Source organism: Manis javanica, chromosome 10 (genome assembly GCF_040802235.1).
Source record: "Manis javanica isolate MJ-LG chromosome 10, MJ_LKY, whole genome shotgun sequence".
Classification (NCBI taxonomy): Eukaryota; Metazoa; Chordata; class Mammalia; order Pholidota; family Manidae; genus Manis; species Manis javanica.
The window spans coordinates 56,065,680-56,084,636 of NC_133165.1; the positions used below are offsets into that span (position 1 = coordinate 56,065,680).

General features: G+C 49.8%; 1 protein-coding gene across 7 annotated transcripts in view; it reads left to right on the top strand.

Annotated features, from left to right (window-relative positions):
• ABCC6 (ATP binding cassette subfamily C member 6) overlaps positions 1-18,957 on the top strand; it is a 49,670-nt gene that overhangs the window by 3,652 nt on the left and 27,061 nt on the right. For all 7 annotated transcript variants that reach the window (XR_012122307.1, XR_012122306.1, XM_073215527.1 and 4 more), the window contains 10 exons: positions 1,099-1,224; positions 1,367-1,495; positions 4,411-4,536; positions 5,723-5,784; positions 6,390-6,521; positions 10,146-10,349; positions 11,551-11,728; positions 14,155-14,316; positions 16,884-16,976; positions 18,341-18,544. Coding sequence is in view for 5 of the 7 variants with exons in the window: in XM_073215527.1 (XP_073071628.1) it covers positions 1,099-1,224; positions 1,367-1,495; positions 4,411-4,536; positions 5,723-5,784; positions 6,390-6,521; positions 10,146-10,349; positions 11,551-11,728; positions 14,155-14,316; positions 16,884-16,976; positions 18,341-18,544 (1,416 nt within the window). In the remaining 2 variants the exon portion in view is untranslated. The remainder of the gene's footprint in view (positions 1-1,098; positions 1,225-1,366; positions 1,496-4,410; positions 4,537-5,722; positions 5,785-6,389; positions 6,522-10,145; positions 10,350-11,550; positions 11,729-14,154; positions 14,317-16,883; positions 16,977-18,340; positions 18,545-18,957) is intronic.

Sequence of the window (18,957 nt, forward strand, 5' to 3'; positions counted from 1 at the left end):
GTCATTTAGGACCATGTTAGGGTGACCCTTTTAAATTTTAACAATTAATGCATTGATTATTTTTTTATGTTTCCCCATTGGCAGTTCTAAGGAACAGTTCCTAAAATTGTTACCTATTTATTTTAGTGTGCTTGAAAAACACTGGCATTCTAAGTGTGAGCCTTTCTACTCATCTATCCCTTTCTCCTCCAAACTTCTACAAAATACCTTTCAAGGTTCTTTCATTCCCATACCACCTTTTAAATTTTTGCCCTATTGCTGACCACCTATTAAGGGGTCATCACACTCTTCTTTGAAGGGCCCAACAGTACATATGGGAAGCTTTGAGATGGTCTCTGTTCCAACTCAGTTCTGCCATTGCAGCTGGAAAGCAGCCACAAATAACAATAAACCAATAGGCCGGACTGTGTTTCAACAAAATCTTATCTATAGTCATTGAAATTTGCATTTCATATAATTTTCACATGCCATGACAAATTACAATGTTCTCTGAGTTTTGTTCAATGATCAAAAATGTCAAAACTATTCTTAGCTCACAGGCGACACAAAAGCAGGCAGTGTGGTTTGATCCTTGCTTTAGACTAAGTGAGGTCCCTTCAGTAGTTTCTCTAATGTCCCAGGGCTGGCCTTCTGTCCCGCACGTGCTCACTCACTCACTTCCTTGCTTTGTCTTATTCAAAAGAAAAACGAATGCATTTCAGAGACAGCCTGGAGACACACAGGTCCCAGCAGAATTTCTCCTTGCTGTAATAATAGGGATTGAAAGAGACTTGGAGACAGTATAACTTTTTCATCAGGTGAGTAAATTTCATTCCATGCTATTGCTTCATACCTAATGCATCTCTCCAGTGCATTACTGGAGCACCTCCAGGAACGGAGCATCTTGGAAAACACTGGGCTGGCTCCGGCCCTCTCAGTGCATCATTTATATGACAGTTACAGCTCCAGAGCAATTTACAACGCCCCTTACTGCTTTTTCTTACCTGTCTTTCACATTGGTACATTACAGTGCCCCGTCCAGAGCTGCTGTCCAATTGGACACGGGTCACCCCACCTTTCTTTTTCACCCACCAGCCTGATCTAAGCCTGTTTCCCCAGGTGCTTGGGTTTGCCCTCATAATCCTGTGCACCTCCAGTGTGTCTGTCGCTCTTTGGAGAATCCAGCGGGGAACACCCCAGGCCCCAGAATTCCTCATTCACCCCACTGTGTGGCTCACCACAATGGTAACACATGTCCCAGTCTTGCTGCTGAATACTGCTTTTCCTGCCCTGGTGGGAGTGTGGGGCAGAGTGGTGATCCCTCCTACCACCTTCCATCCCCTCAACTCCCTCACCTTAAGGGACCTCTCCTGACTCTCTTGTCCAGAGCTTTGCTGTGTTCCTGATCCACGCCGAGAGGAAGCAGGGAGTCCGGGCATCTGGGGTGCTGTTTGGGTACTGGCTTTTCTGCTTTCTCCAGCCAGCTACCAGTGCTGCCCAGCAGGCCTTGCAAGGGGTAAGTGGGGGCCTGGGCCACCTGGGGACACCAGTATAGCATTTCAGGCTTTGCGTACCACCCTGCCTCATCCCCTTTCCACACATAGCTTATTCTGTACCCAGAGACACACACGCCACAGTTGTTTAAACTCTAATGACACATGAACACTCGCTGATACAGAAGTACCCTCCACCCCATGGGACGCACATCCCCATTGTCTTCACATACTCATGCCATGCACTTGCACACCAGGCACACTTGTATGCCCACTTTCACGCATCGCACAGTGCAGACTCTGAACCGCTGCGCACATATACACACACACTGACACATGTCCGCTCACACCTGCTGCCACCCAGCTAGGGCTGCGCCTTCAAGCTCCCACACAACTCAGGCACAGGTACACTGTGGGTTCACAACCTCGGCAGGTCTCTGGGTGAAATTCAAAACTGGTGTCCATACCCAGGGACCAAGGAGAGACAAGAAAGAGGCAGGTCCCTCCAGAGTGGTAGGTGGCAGTTTTAATAAGCAAGGGGACTTGCTGACAAGGCTTGTCTTGGGTGGCTGCACCCCCTTGCCCTCCAGAATCCTAAAAGTTTCTAGAGAGGCTTCAATGGGGTTCAGTCCTGTACACCATCCAGATGGTCTCAACACCACCATACTCTCTCAAGGCACCTTGAATGGCTCCTGGAGCAGGAAGAGGGAGTGGAAAGTACATTTCGGGGGTGGGGGTGGGGTGAAGGTGTGTGGAGCCTCCCATTGCCTGGGGCCAGCTTTTGGGTTCCAGGTCAACCAGTGGTCATGTCCTCAGTTACCTCCAACACACACTTGTGCACACTTTTACTTTAAGTGCACCCATACTTTCCCTGATTCTCTCTTATTCTCACCCTTGCTCCCATGCATCCATATTTACACACTCATTTCACACACACACCTATTTCTGTTTACCAAAGCAGCTTTTCCATGTTAAGAGGCATGAGAGATCATTTTATCCACAAAGAGAAAAAAATATATAGCCTAGGCCCAGGTTTCTCAACCTCAGTACTCTTGACATAATTCTCTTCTGGGCAGTCAGGAGCTGTTCTGTGCCTTGTAGGATATTTAGCAAAATCCCTGGCCTTCACCCACTAGATGCCAGTAGCACCCCCTTCTTATGTTAACCCAAAATGTCTACAGGTATTGCTAAATGTCCCCTGGGGGCAAATTCACCCCCAGTCGAAAACCACTTGCATAGGTGGTCCACTCACCCAAGACCTCTGATCAGGAACACTGACTGCAGCAGGCTACGAGTCATCATTTCTTGCGCCAAATGGTTATTACATCCTGCTCCTAAAAGAACAAGGCAGAGAAGCATCATATGTCCTTAAGCACAGATTTTTACAAAGCAATTCTTGTAACTAATGGGAAAATTTCACAGGCTATCCACTAAGTTTTGAAAAGGTGTAATCCCACAGTTGACCTGTCAATTGGCTGTTTGGGACACAGCATAGAAATAATAATATTGAGACCACATATGTTCCAACCACGTGCTAGGCCCTGCAGTAAACACTTTATGTCATGTTATCATTGAGTTCTCACAGGAAGGCTCTGTGGTCAATTCTAACAGTCCCATTTTAAAGATGAGGAATCTAAGGCTACAAGAAGTGAATGACTTCCTCAAGGTCACACAGCTCAGGAGTGCTGGGCCCAAGTTCATCTCACCCAAATGCAGAGCAAAATTTCCAACAGAAATGATGGTTAAAAACAACAGCGTGGGGAAGATGGGCCATAAATAACATAGTTGGAATATCAAATTGTCTACTGTCTACAAAGGGAAATTCAAAACAAAACAAGAAAACACAGAAGCATATAAAAATCTAAAAGAGGAATTGTGGTTTGAAACTAAGGCTCTTGTTTTAAGCCACAAAAACTCAACTCACACTAGCTCAAGGGGGAAAAAAGTCTGAGGGAATTTATTAGCACATAAACATGGTCTCTCCCGAGCCTCGCTGGCTCAGGCATTCACATGCCACCACCAGATTTCTACTGCTCTCTGTCTCTTGACTCTACCATGGTAGCTTCATTCTACAATGAGATGGCGAAAAGTCACCAATTGCTCCAAACTGTTCCCCAATGCAGGGAACCCAGTAGATCTCTTAATGGTTCCAGTGCTTATTGGCCTATCGTGCATCCTATGTCCATGCCTAACACAGTCTAGCCAGGGAACTGAAACATGCACGTTGGTCAGGTCTTGATCACCTGCCCTCCCCCTGGAATGGAGTCAGTTTGGCATAGATCACATACCTGAGCATAGGGGAAAGACATTAGGGCCCTCTGCCTGGAAGGGGCAGTGGATGGCACGGCAGCAAAAAAAAAAAAAAGGGAAAAAAAGTGCCCTTGGGCAAAGTGTTGTTGCTGCTCTGAGTCTTGGTTTCCCCATGAGTAAAACAGAGCAAGTAAACAATCTGGGGTCAGGGTGGGGAGGGACTTGATGAGACAGTGTGTGTAAAGACTTCTGCATGTGCCCAAGGCAGAGTAAATGCTCAATAAAACCAGTTCCCTTCCTAAACCAGAGCACATGGGCCATGAGGGAGAAGGATGGGAGTTTGGGGTAAGGGCTAGAAAGGAGAAAGGATTTCCTCTGTGGTACAGGGAGAAAGGCAAGTGTCCTTTTAACTCGTGTCCCAGTGACTGTGGCCAGTTGTCACCTGACTAAAGGTGAACCCCTGGCCCACCATTTGTATGGATGGAATGTGGTAAGTCAGGTGTTTGGAAATCAGGATGGACAGGAATGCCACTGGCTTTCAAGCCCCGTGGCTCCAGCCCCCTCCCTGGGCACTGTGCTCAGTCATTGGAAGCCCCTTTCAACCTGGACCTTCTCTCCCCTTACGGACACCCTCCCCAGCAGGCTCTGCCTACCAGACTCAGTAGCACTTCTGCTCTTTCCCCTGCAGGGCTTCCAGAGTGACCCCTTCTACCACCTGACAGCCTACCTGTGTTTGTCTCTGGTCGTGGCACAGTTTGTGTTGTTCTGCCTCACCGATCGACCCCCCTTCTTGCCAAAAGACCCCCAACAGTCTGTAAGTCACCATGTCTCCAACTCAGTGCCTGTCTTGTCCCTGCCCCCCTTCTGGCCTCGGTCTTCCCATGTAACAGAAGGAAGATGAACTACAGCACAGACCTTTATTATTTATTCCTTCCATAAGGTGCATTCACATCTACTCTATGCCATGGGTTGGTCAACATTTTCTGTCTAGAACAAGATAGAAAATATTTTGGGCTTTATGGGCCACAGGCTCTTTGGTATCTACTCAACTCTGCTGTTACAGCACAAAAGCAGCCACAGACAATATGTTAATCAAAGAGGATGGCTGAGTTCCAATAAAACTTTGTTTGCAGAAATACACAGGGGGCTGGATTTGGCCTCAGGGCCGTAGTTTGCCAACCCCTGCTGTGTTCTTTAGCTAGGTGAGAGGATCTAAGGTGAGCAAGCAGGTATAGTCCCTGTCATACAGCTAACAGCCAAGTAGAGAAACCAGACATTAATCACATAATTACACAGGCATGTGGAAAATTACAAAAGGGGAAAATCTCTGCAAGAGAAGTTCGTGGACCATAAGCATTTTCAGCAGGTAACACTGAACTCATCTGTGAAATCAGGAAAGGATTCTCTGAGGAAGAGTCAGCTGATCTGAGATCATCTAAAAAGATGCTCAACTACTTGAGTGTAACTATAATAGGATTTTTTCTTTCCTATGACAATGGAAGAAAAAAATGTTTAAATTGATAACAAGTTGTAATGGCAAACATATAGTGAAATGAGCACTCTCCTTCCCTGTTGGTGAAGAGTCTGTGCAGTTTTTCTGGAGCAGCTGGCAAAATCTCAGGACAGAGCCCTCTTACCTCCTCGCAGTGTTCACTGAGGGATATTATTGAAGTTGCTGTTGTCAGTGTCATACATGACCATTGCTTTGAGAACTTCTTGGTCTCCGTATGAACAATAGTAGTTCTTCTGGGAAATTGTTAGGTCTGACCTTGTGAATGCTTTCAGTCCTGTGGCCCAATCCCTTTTTGCCTCACCTGCTAGGAAGCACCAAGCCCACCAGTGTCCATCTGTGACCTGTAGGCAGGGCATCTTGGTGAGCACTTTCAGTATTAAGCTCCTGATCAATTCATCCTGTCTTCCTGCCCTTGTTTCCCCTTCCGTGTACTGTCCACGGAATGTGAGACTGAGTCATCACCCCTGCCAATCATTTGTCTTTACAGAATCCATGTCCAGAGGCTGGGGCCTCTTTCCCCTCCAAAGCCATGTTCTGGTGGGTTTCTGGGTAAGTAAAATAGGACGTAGGGGGCCAGGGTGGTGCCCCACCCACCTGGCATTTGCTGCCCTTATTTGTCACTACAGATCTTGCCCAAGACATTTCTTCCTGAGCCTTCTGAGGTCACAGGTTTTCTCCCTCCCAGCCTCAGCTCCTCCCTCTCAGATTTTGGCATGTCCATCATCCACAGCCCATTTTCATTCACTTACTGGAGTGTGATCTGGGTTTGAATCCTGACTGTTTCCTAGCTGACCATATTGCAAACATTCGGTCTCAATTTTCTCCTCTGTAAAATGGGAACAACTTTACCTTCACTCAGTGTAAAGTGGTTCGTGCTTATACATAGCAGGTGCTTAATAAAATCCTATCTGTTAATCAGGTTCATTTATTCTACCAACATTTAATAAGCACTATGTGCTAAGCATCCAGGCTGAAAAGGCAAAAAGCCAAATCTTTACTCCCTGGAGGCTCTCAAGGTGGTGGGGAAGATAGATGTTTCCCCAAGGCCAGTTCACCAGGTGATGAGGACTTACCCAACATCATACAGCTACCCGGTGGGGACCCTGCAGGGGCAGGTGGCAGGAGGAGCTTGCCTTGGTGACCCTCTTTTCCAGGCTGGTCTGGAGGGGCTACAGGACATCACTAGGACCAAAAGACCTCTGGTCACTTGGGAGAGAAAACTCCTCTGCAGAACTTGTTTCCCAGCTTGAAAGAGAATGGATAAAGAACCGCAGTGTGGCCCAGCGGTGAGTGCAAAAAACAAGAGCCCAGCCTCCCACTGAATCAGCAAAGCCCCAAACATAACCCCAGATTCTACGCAAGGCCCCACCGCCACTGTGCCCTGCCTGCCCGCTGATCTCAATAAGCATTACCTGACCAGGCTCAGGACATTCTTCCCAGAGTGCTTTGCAGGTTCCAAAAGGTCAATGTGGGAGCTCGTCAAGGCCCCCAGAAGGAAGCTCGACTGGCAGAATGGCAAGCAGGAAACAGCCTGAGGGTGGAAAGTCAGGTGGCTGTCCATAACATGCAGGCAACGACTCACTTATTAACCAGAGTGATTAGTGGCCTGGACCTCAGTGTTCTTATCTGTCCAATGGGGCTGCCATTAGCCCTAGCTCATAGCTTATGAGGGATGAAAAAAATGATGTATATGAAAGAACTTAGTGAATTCCTTGAAAATGGTAAAAGCTCAAGCAACATCAGATCCGAGGTTTGCAAGCTCTTTCTAGTCCTGGCCCTGCTGTCTACTCTTGCCCTTTCTGGCATCTCTGGAGACTTCTGTGGAGCCCTCTGTGTCTGTGGGACTGAGTTCGGGAACCTATGGTCTAGAGAGGGGCAAGGCTGCTCCCCGAAGGAAGGGCACAGGTTTTTCCAAAAGGGGTCAGTAATATGAGCACATCAAAACAGCAGTTCACCTCGGACATAGCTTGCTGTACTGCTATTCCATACTTAAAAGATTTTTGAGCAGCAGAATTCATTCAGAAGCACCCTGGGGGGCTTGTCTACTCTCTCCCAGCTCCAGCCTCACCTGCCAGCTTGGGAACATTGGAGAACATAGAAACATTCTCCAGAACAGTCTGAGAATCTTTAAACAATGAACAGTAAGAAAGTAGGAAAGCAATGGTTTTCTAAGATCCAGCTCAGTCCTTTTCTAACCTGATATGCAGAGAGAACTTTGGTTTTATCTCTGAAATATTTTGCAACTTTTGGGGGAAGGGAGAGGACATCATCCACAGAGGTCAGAAACCAGCGACCGGCTGACCAAGTCAGGCTCACAGGGTATGTTTGATCCACATGGTGTTTCATTGTTCTTGTTGTTCAGAGTTTTTTTATTTTGTTTTTAAATGAGTTGCCATCATTTAAAAACATTGGTGATTTCACATAAAAATCTGGAATTCTGGTCTCTCTTAAAGCAAACTGGCAATGTGGGGTCACATCCCAAGACAGCAGCAGGAGAGTAGATCTGGGTAGCAGCTGCCCTGTTGAACCTGGCATGCGCTCTTCAATTTGCCACAGTCTCCACCACTCCCTTTCATTACCCACCAACTTAACCTGGCCACTCACACCCCTGGCTTCACATCGTGGTCATCTGTGAGTCCTGCACTAAACGGCCTTCGGTACAGAGACCAAAGGGCAGGCACCTGTCCAAAGGCCTTCCTTGATGCAAAGTGGGACCTGCTAGAAAGGAAGAAGTTTGCTATAGAGCCTGCAGGCTAAACACAGTGACTCAAAATTCTGGGCCAAGCAGCTAGAACAGAACTAAGGAAAACATCCAGCTAGAAAGAGCCTTCCTGTTCATCTCTTCACCCACCCCATTTTACAGATGGCAACACTGAGGCTCAGAGGGGAGGGGACACAGCAGGCATTTGAACCTCAGTCTCCTGTTCCCAAGGCCAGGCTGTGTCCACCAAATCAAGTTTGTTTGATTCATTTCACAAATCTCTGTAACATTCGCACCAGTCTTTCCTCTTAGGCCCTCGGCACACGTCACATAATCTGTTTTTTCTGATTCAGTTGGCAAGTATTTATTGAGTGCCTAGTACATTCAGGACCTGAACTGTGGGCTGGGGAAAATGCAAGCAAAAAATCTACCCACCTGGAGTTCTTACAAGACAAATGTGTAGAAGAAAGAGTAGGAGAGAGTGAGCATGGCTTTGAAGGCAGTGAAGTGAACCACGGGAGCGGATGGGGAGCAGTGGTTAGGGACGGCCTCTGCAACGAGGCGACATCCTTTTGGCATTTGAGACCCAACACCAATGTGTTTGGGAGCAGTAGGCTGTCGAGCCACAACCCTCCAGAGATGCCAAACCAAATAGCAAGCTGGGCTACAGATAAGGGGCAAGGCCTTGACCTTGTTAGTGGGGTACTGGCTACCCACGTTCCCCAAGGTTTATCTTTTTCTTCTTTGTAAAATTCTTGGTGGGGACTGGGACTCACATAGAGGCACCATATGAACCATGAATAGGGATCCAGGCTCAGATCCCTGTTCTGCCTTCACTGAGTGACTTTGGATGGCTGTCACCGCCTCTCAGAGCCTCAGTCTCCTCTGAAGTAAAATGGGGAGCCCAAGATACCCACCGGGTAGGAAGGTTGAGAAGAGCCTGTGAACTCATGTGTGCCAAGGGCTGATCCCAGTTCCTGGCCCCGGGTCCCAGCTCTGTAAACAGGCACTGAAATTGCTGAGAACCCCCCAGGTTGCCAGAGCTGGAGGGGACTCAGGGAGTGGGACCAGCCTCCTCTTTTCACGCACAAGGACATGGGGCACAGAGAGGGGAGCAGTCTGCCCAAGGTCACACAGCAACCATGCTGTCAGCAGCTGCGTCACTGCCAGTATCTCCCTGTGGCTAAGGGCTCGCCTGCCTCAGGAAGCACCCTCTGGCTCCACCCTCCCTCCCTCCCTCCCTGAGCTGTCCCTGTGGCCCCCCTGCGTAGGGCCAAGGTCCCAGATCTTACTGCTTCAAGAAATCTGGCTTCCACCTGCGGTTTCATCCAGACCCAGCGTGCCAAGCCCAGGGACATCAGCTGTGATTCTGAACTGGTTCTCAGCCACTTCTGAACCACCCGAGGACCAGCTGTTTGTGGAAGGGACTGGGCAGGGAGGGATGCTGCAAAATAGATTAAAAAAACGGCTTGGCCTCAGAAGTCAGAGGGTTGGGATCAAACCCCAGTTTTTGACTTCTCAGCTGTGTGCCCTTGGACAAGTTCACCCTCTGAACTTTAGTTTCCTCATCTGTGAAATGGGGATAATACCTGGTTTGGCAGCCTCTTAGAAGGACTAAGGAGTACCTGGCACATAGTAGGTTCTCAATGCACATGCATTCCCATAATTGTCCCTGAGGCCTCAGGGCTGCCCTCCTGCCCCGCCTGATGGTCTCATAAATGGGTCTTCTGGGTGACAAGGAAGAACAGGTGAGGGAGAGAGGCAGGATCCGGGATCCGTGCCCACCTGCCCCCTTGCTGGGAACATAGCCCTGTAATGCCTGGTCCTGCTGAGAATATTTAAAGGACGGTCTTAATTCAGGCTGCTAAAAGAGAATACTACAGAGGGGGTGGCTTATAACCAACAGAAATTCATTTCTTGCCGTTCTGAGGCTGGGGATTGGGGGCTGGTGAGGGCCTGCCTCCTGGCTCATAGATAGTCATCGCTGTGCTGTCTCCTCACATGGTGGCAAGAGGAAGGAGCTCTCAGGTCCCTTTGATAAGAGCACCAGTCCCATTCATGGGGGCTCACCTTCATGACCTCACCACCTCCTAAAGGTCTCACCTCCAAATATATCACACTGGGGGTTAGGTTTCAACCCATGGATTTGGGAAGGCCACAAACATTCGTCTGTTGCAAGGATACAGAGCCAATTCTTTTCTCCCCTAAGGACCACCAAGCCCACAGCATACAAAAGGAGGGGAAGCCGTGGCATGGAGGCCCTGGAGACTGAGGCCTTCTTGCATCAAGAGGAGAGCAAGAGGGGCCCGCTGCTGAGGGCCATCTGGCGGATGTTCCGCTCCACCTTCCTCCTGGGGACCCTCAGCCTTATCATCAGTGATGTCTTCAGGTTCACTGTCCCCAAGCTCCTCAGGTGGGTGCAGGCCTTGTGTGCCTTGCTAAGGCTAGCTCCTTAATGGTGTCCTTCCAGGGCCAGGGGGCACCTGCTCACCTTCTGCCTCTGCCTAGACCTCTTGTGCTCAGGGCACTAAAGGGTAGATGAAAGGGATATGAGGAAGGGCAAAAATAAATGAGGAAGTGACTGACCTCCGGGAGAGAAAAATGGATGAACTGGAAACTGACTGTGTCAGTAAGCTTTTGCTGTATAACAAAACACCCCCAAAGTGAGGGTATTAAAATCACATATTTTATCCATAATAATATGGGTCCGTACTCAGGCGAGGCTCCACTGGGCAGTTCTTTTCTTGTTTGGGTTCACTCCGGTGTCTGCAGTGAGCTGCAGGGCTGGCTGGGGACTGCTGGTCTCAGGTGGAACAGCTGGCCTCTGCTCCATGTGCTCTTTCATCCTCCACAAGGCTCGCTCTGGCCTGTCCCCATGGCTGCTTGGCGGGGCTCCAAAACAGAGAGCAAAAGCCACATTTTCCCAAGGCCTTAGGTTCAGAGCTGGCCATTTCAACTCCACTGTGTCTTGCTGGCCAAAGCTGATTCACGAGGTGGTGTATTTGTTTGCCATAACTAAATATTACAGACTGGGTGGCTTAGACAACAGAAGTTAATTTCCCCACACTTCTGGGAGCTAAAAGTTCAAACTCAAGGTTGGTTTCTCCCGAGGCCTCTCCCTTTGGTCGGCTGTGCCCTCCCGTCTTCTCTCCTGGTACCTGCGCCTGTGATATCTCCTTGTGTGTCCAAATTTCCTCTCATACGGACACCAGTCACTTGGGATCAGGGTCCCACCCTAATGGCTGCATTTTAACTTAATTATCTCTTTAAAGGCCCTGTCTCCAAATACAGTTGCATTCTTTAGGTACTGGGGGTTAGAACTTTAACATGTAAGTTTTGTGGGGACACCGTTCAACCCATAACAGTAGAGAGAAAAGAAATCCACCTCTTGATCAGAGCTACAGAGTCCCATTGAAAATGTGTATGGACAATGAGAGAAATAATTGCAGCCATTTTTGCACTCACACACACACACACACACACACACACACACACACACATACACACACAATCTACCACGCCATCTGATCCACACCTTGCCAGGCATGAGCAAAAGCAGCACTCACAGATATCTCTTCTCACCAGTTGTGCATTTTCCTTCCCTCTCTCAAAAGCCTTTTTCTGGAGTTTATCGGCGACCCCAAGGCCCCCGCTTGGCAGGGCTATCTCCTTGCAGTGCTGATGTTCCTTTCGGCCTTGCTGCAAACGCTGTTTGAGCAGCAGCACATGTACAGACTCAAGCTGATACAGATGAGGCTGCAAACCGCCATCACTGGCCTGGTGTACAGAAAGGTGAGCCCTCGGGAGACGTGTGGGCCTGTCCTCCTATCCATCCTGTCCCAAGTTACATATAAACATTGCAGCCAAAAAGGGTAACATCCCTGAATGGTGAAGATAATCTGTGCCTTCAAATGCACTCATTCATTACTCATAGTTACTCATGCGACACTATCACCTCCTTGGTTATTTTCATAAGGCCCTGTGTGATCTGACCCTGGGACCTCTCCAGCCTCATCATATCACACACCATCTCCCTTGCTAACTCAGGTCCAGTCACAAACACACCAGGCACCCTCTGACCTCAGGGCCTTTGCACTGCTGTTCCCACTGCCTGGACACCCTTTCCAGGCCTCTTCATGCAGTTACTGTCCACTCATCCCTCATGAGGATAAAGGGCTAACCTTTGTGCTGTGCAGGAAACCAGATAAAGGTGGACTGTCAGCTGGGTTGCCAGGCAATCCTGTTTATGGTAAAAATGACCCTTGGCTCATTGGTAAACTGCATTGGGGCCAGAAGTTCTGTCAATGAACTATGAGTACCTGGTGGGAAGCCATAGCTTTGGGCTTCTCTTTATGCAGTGACTCTTGTCCCCTTTGGGGGCCCTGGAAATGAAGCCCATGAGACTGCTGCTATAAGAGATGTTGGCTCCTGTGGGGACTGGAGCATCTGAGCCAGATGTCTCCCCTGATACCTGAACTGTCACCTGGCAGAGGCGAGCAGAGGGAACAGCTCCTGGCCGGATGCGTGGGCCTGAGGGCATTGCTCCTCCCCCTTCCCACTCTCAGGGGAGCCTCATTCCTCTCCTGATGAGGTCAGACACCCTGCTTTACCTGCCAGGCTGCTTCTGTATTAACAAGTCTTGTTTTCCACCTCTTGTGCTTTGTCACCTGGGGCCTTGCTAACCCTGGAGGGGCTGTCTCTTCCTGGGCTGGCCGATTCCTAGAGGTATTGAGTGCTCGCCTGAAAGCATACTTTTCCCATGCAACCGCCAACCCAGAGCTCATACTCCCAGCTGCCTCCTTTACAGGGCTCACACTGTGGACCACCATACACCTGCCTGAATCACCCCAGGCCGGGCACTAGGAACAGCTCCCATGCCCCACAGCCCACCTGGTATTCAAACTAGCCAATCCTAAGCCTGCTTACCCTCACTGGCCCTTCCTTCCTGTGAAAACCACCGTACAGATCCCCCCCACCTCCATCTCCCTCTGCCTCCAACAGACCCTGGTGCTTCTCCATGTAGCCCCCCAGGGCATGGAGTGCCCCCTCCTCTTGAGATCTGTGAGTATGAAAACTATCTTGCCAATGGCAGTTGTTCCTGATCTGGTGGCCTTGCCATACCTGAATAATAGTAAAACCTATATTAAGGCACTTCCTCATGGCACTCATTGTAATTACAGTTAAGGAATGAACTATGTCTTTATTTAATTTTGTTCTCCAGCTCCTGGTGTAGAGCAAGCCCCCTGCCTCTTTTGTTCACAGCTGTATTCTTAGTACTGGGGTCAATGTGGGACCCACCTAGGTGCTCAAGAAGGATTTGAAGATTTTTTGGAGAATTTCTACACTCAGCCATTCCTGACTCACTCCTTAACCCCTTCAATTCCACAATGTAAGCAGAAACTGGCATTCAGCAGGCTGGAAGGGGTCCACTATGACCCCCAGGGACTAGAGCAGATTTGTGGCTGCCAGAGAACCCAGTGTCTGAGGAGCGTGTTCAGTGCCTGCAGGGGTTTGACCCAGCACCCTGTCTCGCCCTTGTCTTGCCTTAGTCATCCTGGATTCCAGTCCTGCCAGGCCATTTACAAACCCTTTAACTTTGGCCAAGTTGGTCAAACTCTCTGTGCCTCAGTTTCCTTTACTGTAAAGCAAGGTTAGTAATTTTGCGTTTCATTGATCCTAGACTCCCTTTTTTCTCCCACATTTTGAACATTTTACATCAAGATGTGTCTTAATTGGCACTGATTTCTTTCCTTAGTGATACAGAGTGTTTTACCCACGGCATTTCTGATTGAATGAAATACGGTAGTGCCTGCTCCATATGAACCCATTCATCTAACACCATGCCTGGGACATTGTTAGCCTTCAGCATGTTACCATCATGAATCGAAGGTTTCCATAATAATTATGTTATTCATTGTTATTACTCCAGGGCTTTAGGGGTGTCAGAGTGTTTTCATTTTTGTCCTCTCCCTGTATTCTCACAACGGCCTTGGGAAGTCCACTTAGGAGATTTTACCAGCCCACTTTACAGATGCGTAAACTGAGGCTCAGATGTATAAGTGACCTGCCCCTGCCAGCAGGGGCCACCCAGCTTAGACCCAGGCCTGCTGGGCTGCTGTCCTCTGGCTCCGTCTGTGCCATGGGCCTCCCTGCCAGCCTCCACCCTACTCGTCCTGTCCTTCCCTCTGACTCAGGCGTTATCCTCCTGCCCTGCCCAGGTCCTGGCTCTGTCCAGCGGCTCCAGAAAGGCCAGTGCAGTGGGGAACGTGGTCAACCTGGTGTCCGTGGACGTGCAGCGGCTCACTGAGAGCGTCATCTACCTCAATGGGCTGTGGCTGCCGCTCTTCTGGGTTGTCATCTGCTTTGTCTATCTCTGGCAGGTATGCTGGGGCAGAGGCAGCGGGATTTGAGCCGAATCCTCCTCCCTGGCCTCTCCCTCCCCCTCCTCTCCCTTCCTCCCCCTTCTAATCCTGCCTCTGTTCATAATTTCCCAACCTACGCTGTGGTATGTTTGCTTTCTGGGCACTTCTCCATTTGGCCACTGGGCGGCACTGTGGGCTGACACGATGCGCAAAGTCTTACACGAGGATGGCCTTCACTTGACCTTGGGCAGGATGCACCTCCTCTCTGGGCCTCAGTTTCTTTGTCCGTAAAATAAGGATGGTGATGATGACATTGAAGGCTCTTAGGTACAGTAATGGGGCACCAAGTATGTTCAGAAGTTGCCAGTAACACAGGCTCATCACGCTATCAACAAAAAGAAAGGGAAAACTTTAGGGGAAAGAATTTGCTACCTGGTTTTCAAAAAGCCTAAAGTGGCCATCTGGCAAAAAACATAGGGCTTTTTTCTGATTTCCTTCCGTCTACTTTGTAGTGTAGGATTTTCTGTTATTAAAATCACAGACTCAGCAGTGGGACAGCCTGGGTTCAAATCCTGCATTTACCACTTGCTAGCTGTGAAAACTTACACAAGGAACAGCCTCTCTGAGCCTCATTTCCTCATGTGTAAAATGAGGGTCGTAATTAACAGTAGCCCCCCTGCCCTCAAGTAATACCTGTAAAATGCTTAGATGGGCATCTGGCACACAGCTACACTCTACAAATATTTACTCACGTTGTTAATTAAGAAGCGGGGCGAGGCAGTGCATCTGAAGATCTCACCCCAGCTCTGGTCCAGGTACAAGGCTCAAAAACTTTTCTGTAAAGGGCCAGACAGTTGATATTTTAGATGCTGGGGGCCATGTAGCCTCGCTTACTATTCAACTCTGCTCTTCCTGTGCAAAAGTGACCACAGACAATGTTAACCAAATAGGCATGGTGGTGTTCCAATAAAATTATTTAGGGACACAAGTTTGAATTTCATATAATTTTCACATGTCACAAAATAGTCTTCTTTTGGTTTTCTTCAACCATATACAAATGTAAAAGCCATTAACAATTCTTGTGCAAAAACAGCTGCAGCGTAGGAAGGTTAAGTAACTTGCCCATGTGCCGTAGCTGACAGATCCCTGGGCGACTGTATAAATGGCATATTGATTACAGTGTGAGATACTCCAAAATGCCATCTAGTGCATACTGACATCATGATTGTATCTCTATTAATATTTCCATTCACCCAGTAAGGCATGGGGCCAGGACTTCTGGCTTGCTACCCTGGATTCCAGGGCCTAGCATACAGTGGGTGCTTAGCAAGTACACAAGTAAACGTTAGGCACTTGACATGCAGCTCTTGACATGCAGTACATAAATTTTAACTATTAGCATTAGGAAGAGAGGGAGGGAGGGAGGAAGGACACATGGGAAAATGCAGAGTGATTGAGCGGACAGACCCAGGACCCAAGTGAATCTGAAAAGGGCACCCCACGGTTTTCTTGGTCTCTTTGCAGACTAACAGAGTCACCCTGAGATCCTGGTTATCTGAGGGGCGGGGGGCGCGGGCATTGGGGTTACTACAGTTAGCATTTGTAGCATTTTTTCCCCAAATGATACCATTTTTGCCAGAGAGCTTCACCTTCTGTTCATAATTTCCCAACCTAGGCTGTGGGATGTTTGCCTTCTGGGCACTTCTCTATTTAGCCACTAGGTGGCATAATTGCTACATAAATGAAACGGGCTTGCTCAGTTTTCAAGATAACGAAATAGTGTTAAGGGCTGAGAGGAGACACTGAGGCCCACAGGCTGAAGACGGGGTGGGGCCTGTCTAGAGCCAGGCCCAAATGACTGGGAGAAATCTCAAAAAGTCACAGCCACTTAAAAATAATTTTACCCTACCCCCCACCTCCGCATTTTCCAGAAAGAGAAACTGCAGCCAAGGGGGAGCATAACTGTCACAAGGCAGGTGCGGGGTAGGGTGCCAGACAAAATACAGGACATCCAGTTAAATTAGAATTTCGGATAAACTGAGTAGCTCCTTGGCATAAGTATATACCAAATACTGCAAGGGACATACTTGTATTAAAAATTTATGTACTCTTTATCTAAAATTCAGATTTAACTGGGTGAGCATCCTATATGTTTATTTGCTAAATCAGACACTCTTTGTCAGGGGTGAGATGAAGAGTAGGATAATGACTTTGTGACACACACACTTGCTCTGGGCATTGGAGGGGCTCTAATTCCATGTCTCAGATGAAGAAACTGCAGCGTAGGAAGGTTAACTAACTTGCCAAGTTCCAAGTGCCACCCCAGTAAATGCCAGAGTCACGATTTGAACCCAGATCCCGAGTACAGAGGTCTGATTTCACCATTCTGACCAAGCACACCCCTCTGCCCCACCGGTCTGGATGCACTGCCTGTCTGATAAACACCTGCCCCATGTGGGAGGTGCACCGCGCCCCTCCCTGACGTGCACGCACTCCATGGTCGCCAAGCGTTTGCCGCTGTGGGGCCCCGTGATCCTGGTCTTCACCTGGAGGCATCTCATGACATCCTTTGCCTCTGTCTCTAGCTTCTAGGACCCTCTGCCCTCTCTGCCATCGTTGTCTTCCTGAGCCTCCTCCCTGTGAATTTCCTCCTCACCAAGAAAAGGAACCACCATCAGGTTTGACCTGTGGGAGGAGGGGCACTCCAGGTGGGAAGCAGAGAGACAGCTTGCAGCCCCTGGGACCAGTATTCATGCCAGGAGGTCGGAAGGGAGATGGGGGCAGGCCTGGTGGTGGCAAGAGCCTTCCCTGCCACTCAGACCTTTACCTCCCACCTGGTCCCCCCATCTCGGTGGATGGAAGCTTCATCCCCACCTTCAGGCTGCAGAACGACCATGGGTCAGCCTCGATGCCTCCTTTATTCACACCCTGTCCAGCACCAGATCTGGTTTGGCATCACCTTCAAACTGTATCCAGCGTGTTGCCCCCTGGCACTGTGGGCTCGCCAAGCCCCACTGTCTCACCTGCATTGCTGCCTGAGCCCCTCCTGGGTCCCGCCTCAGGGCTGCAGCCCTTACAGAGCACCCTCACCCTGACGTCCCTGTTCCCCTCCCTCTGTGAAGGCTGAGCAGCCTGCCCTCTCAGCTGCCCTCGTTTCTACCAGCCGCCTCTCCCCTCCGCCTCGTGCAGCAGCTCTCCTTTGCCTGCCCTGTTTTGCTCCACAGCACCTGTTATTTTAACCTGCCATGCTATGCGCCTGGCACTTCCATTTATTGTCTCTGTCATCAGACTGACAGCGTCCCAGCGGCAGAGGCCACTCACTGACACAGCCTCGGCTTTGGGAATAGTGCTTAACACATAGGAGGTGCTGGATAGGTACTTATAAGCTAAGGAGGAAAGAGGAGGCATTTGGTCTTGCATAGACTGTTTCTCCAGCCTCCTGACCACCTCTAAGACATTCTCACACAGCTGCCCCTCTAGAGACCTGGCCCTCTGTGGTGAAACACAGTGGCCCCCAAACTCCTCTCCCTGAACCCCATGTCCCAGGGTGGTCCAGCCTACCTCCCTGCTCTTACCCCCGCACACCTCCTCCTGACCACACTGTCTGTCCCTCCACCCTCTCCACCCACCTCACTCACTCATTCTCTGCATGCTCAGCACCTCTCATCATTCCAGACCCAGCTCAGGCGTCATCCCCACCTCCAGGAAGCCTTCCTGAAGGCACCATGCCCAGGCTGGGGCAGGGCTCCCCGCTTCCTTGGGCTCAGGGCATTCCCTCTATTATGGCATGTCAGCTGCTGCCCCTTGCTGAGGGCAGAAGCAGGGGGACAGGAAGGAGGAAGAACCTGTAGTGGTCCAGACCTGGGGATGAGGCAATGGTGGTTCAGGCCAGGACTGTGGGGACAGAGATGCTGAGAGGCAGACAGCTTGGGGCCTGGTTGGGAGGCAGAATCAACAGGACCTGATGAAGGCAGGGTGGCAGTTGCAGGGAAGGCAAATTCTAGACTTGTCCCTATCCTCTCCCTCTTCCGTCGTGTCCCAGGAAGAGCAAATGAGGCAGAAGGACTCTCGGGCGAGCCTCACCAGCTGCATCCTCAGGAACGTGAGGATGGTCAAGTCTCATGCCTGGGAGGGAGCCTTTCTGGACAGAATCATGCACATCCGGGGCCAGGAGCTGCGCGCCTTGAAGACCTCCAGCCTCCTCTTCTCCGTGTCGCTGGTGTCCTTCCAAGTGTCCACATTTCTGGTGATGTCACTCTGGTCTCCCTGCAGAGCATGGACCGTGGGGTAGGGCGGGGGGACGAGGTAGGCAGAGCCCCCCGGATTCTGGAGCCTCTCTTTGCAGCCCACCTGGCCCGTCCAAATGTACCTTTCCTCGCTCCTCCTCTCTCAGGGGTCCTTGCTTTCTGCTAAGTGAGCTTATCAGTCAGATCAGTCCCCTGAAGGCGGCAGTGGCTAACAAGGTCTTCCATTCTCCTTCTGAAAGTTCCAGGCATCTGGAACTTTCTCTGCTCCTGCTGGCTTGGGGCATGGGTGACAGGGCGGGAAGCTGCAGAGTAAAACTCTTAAGTCCACACTGATGGAGGCTGTCAAATGGCTGCAGTGGCCTCTCACAGGCACGGTGGCCACCGTGTCCTCTAAATCCTCCTCTGATTTAGT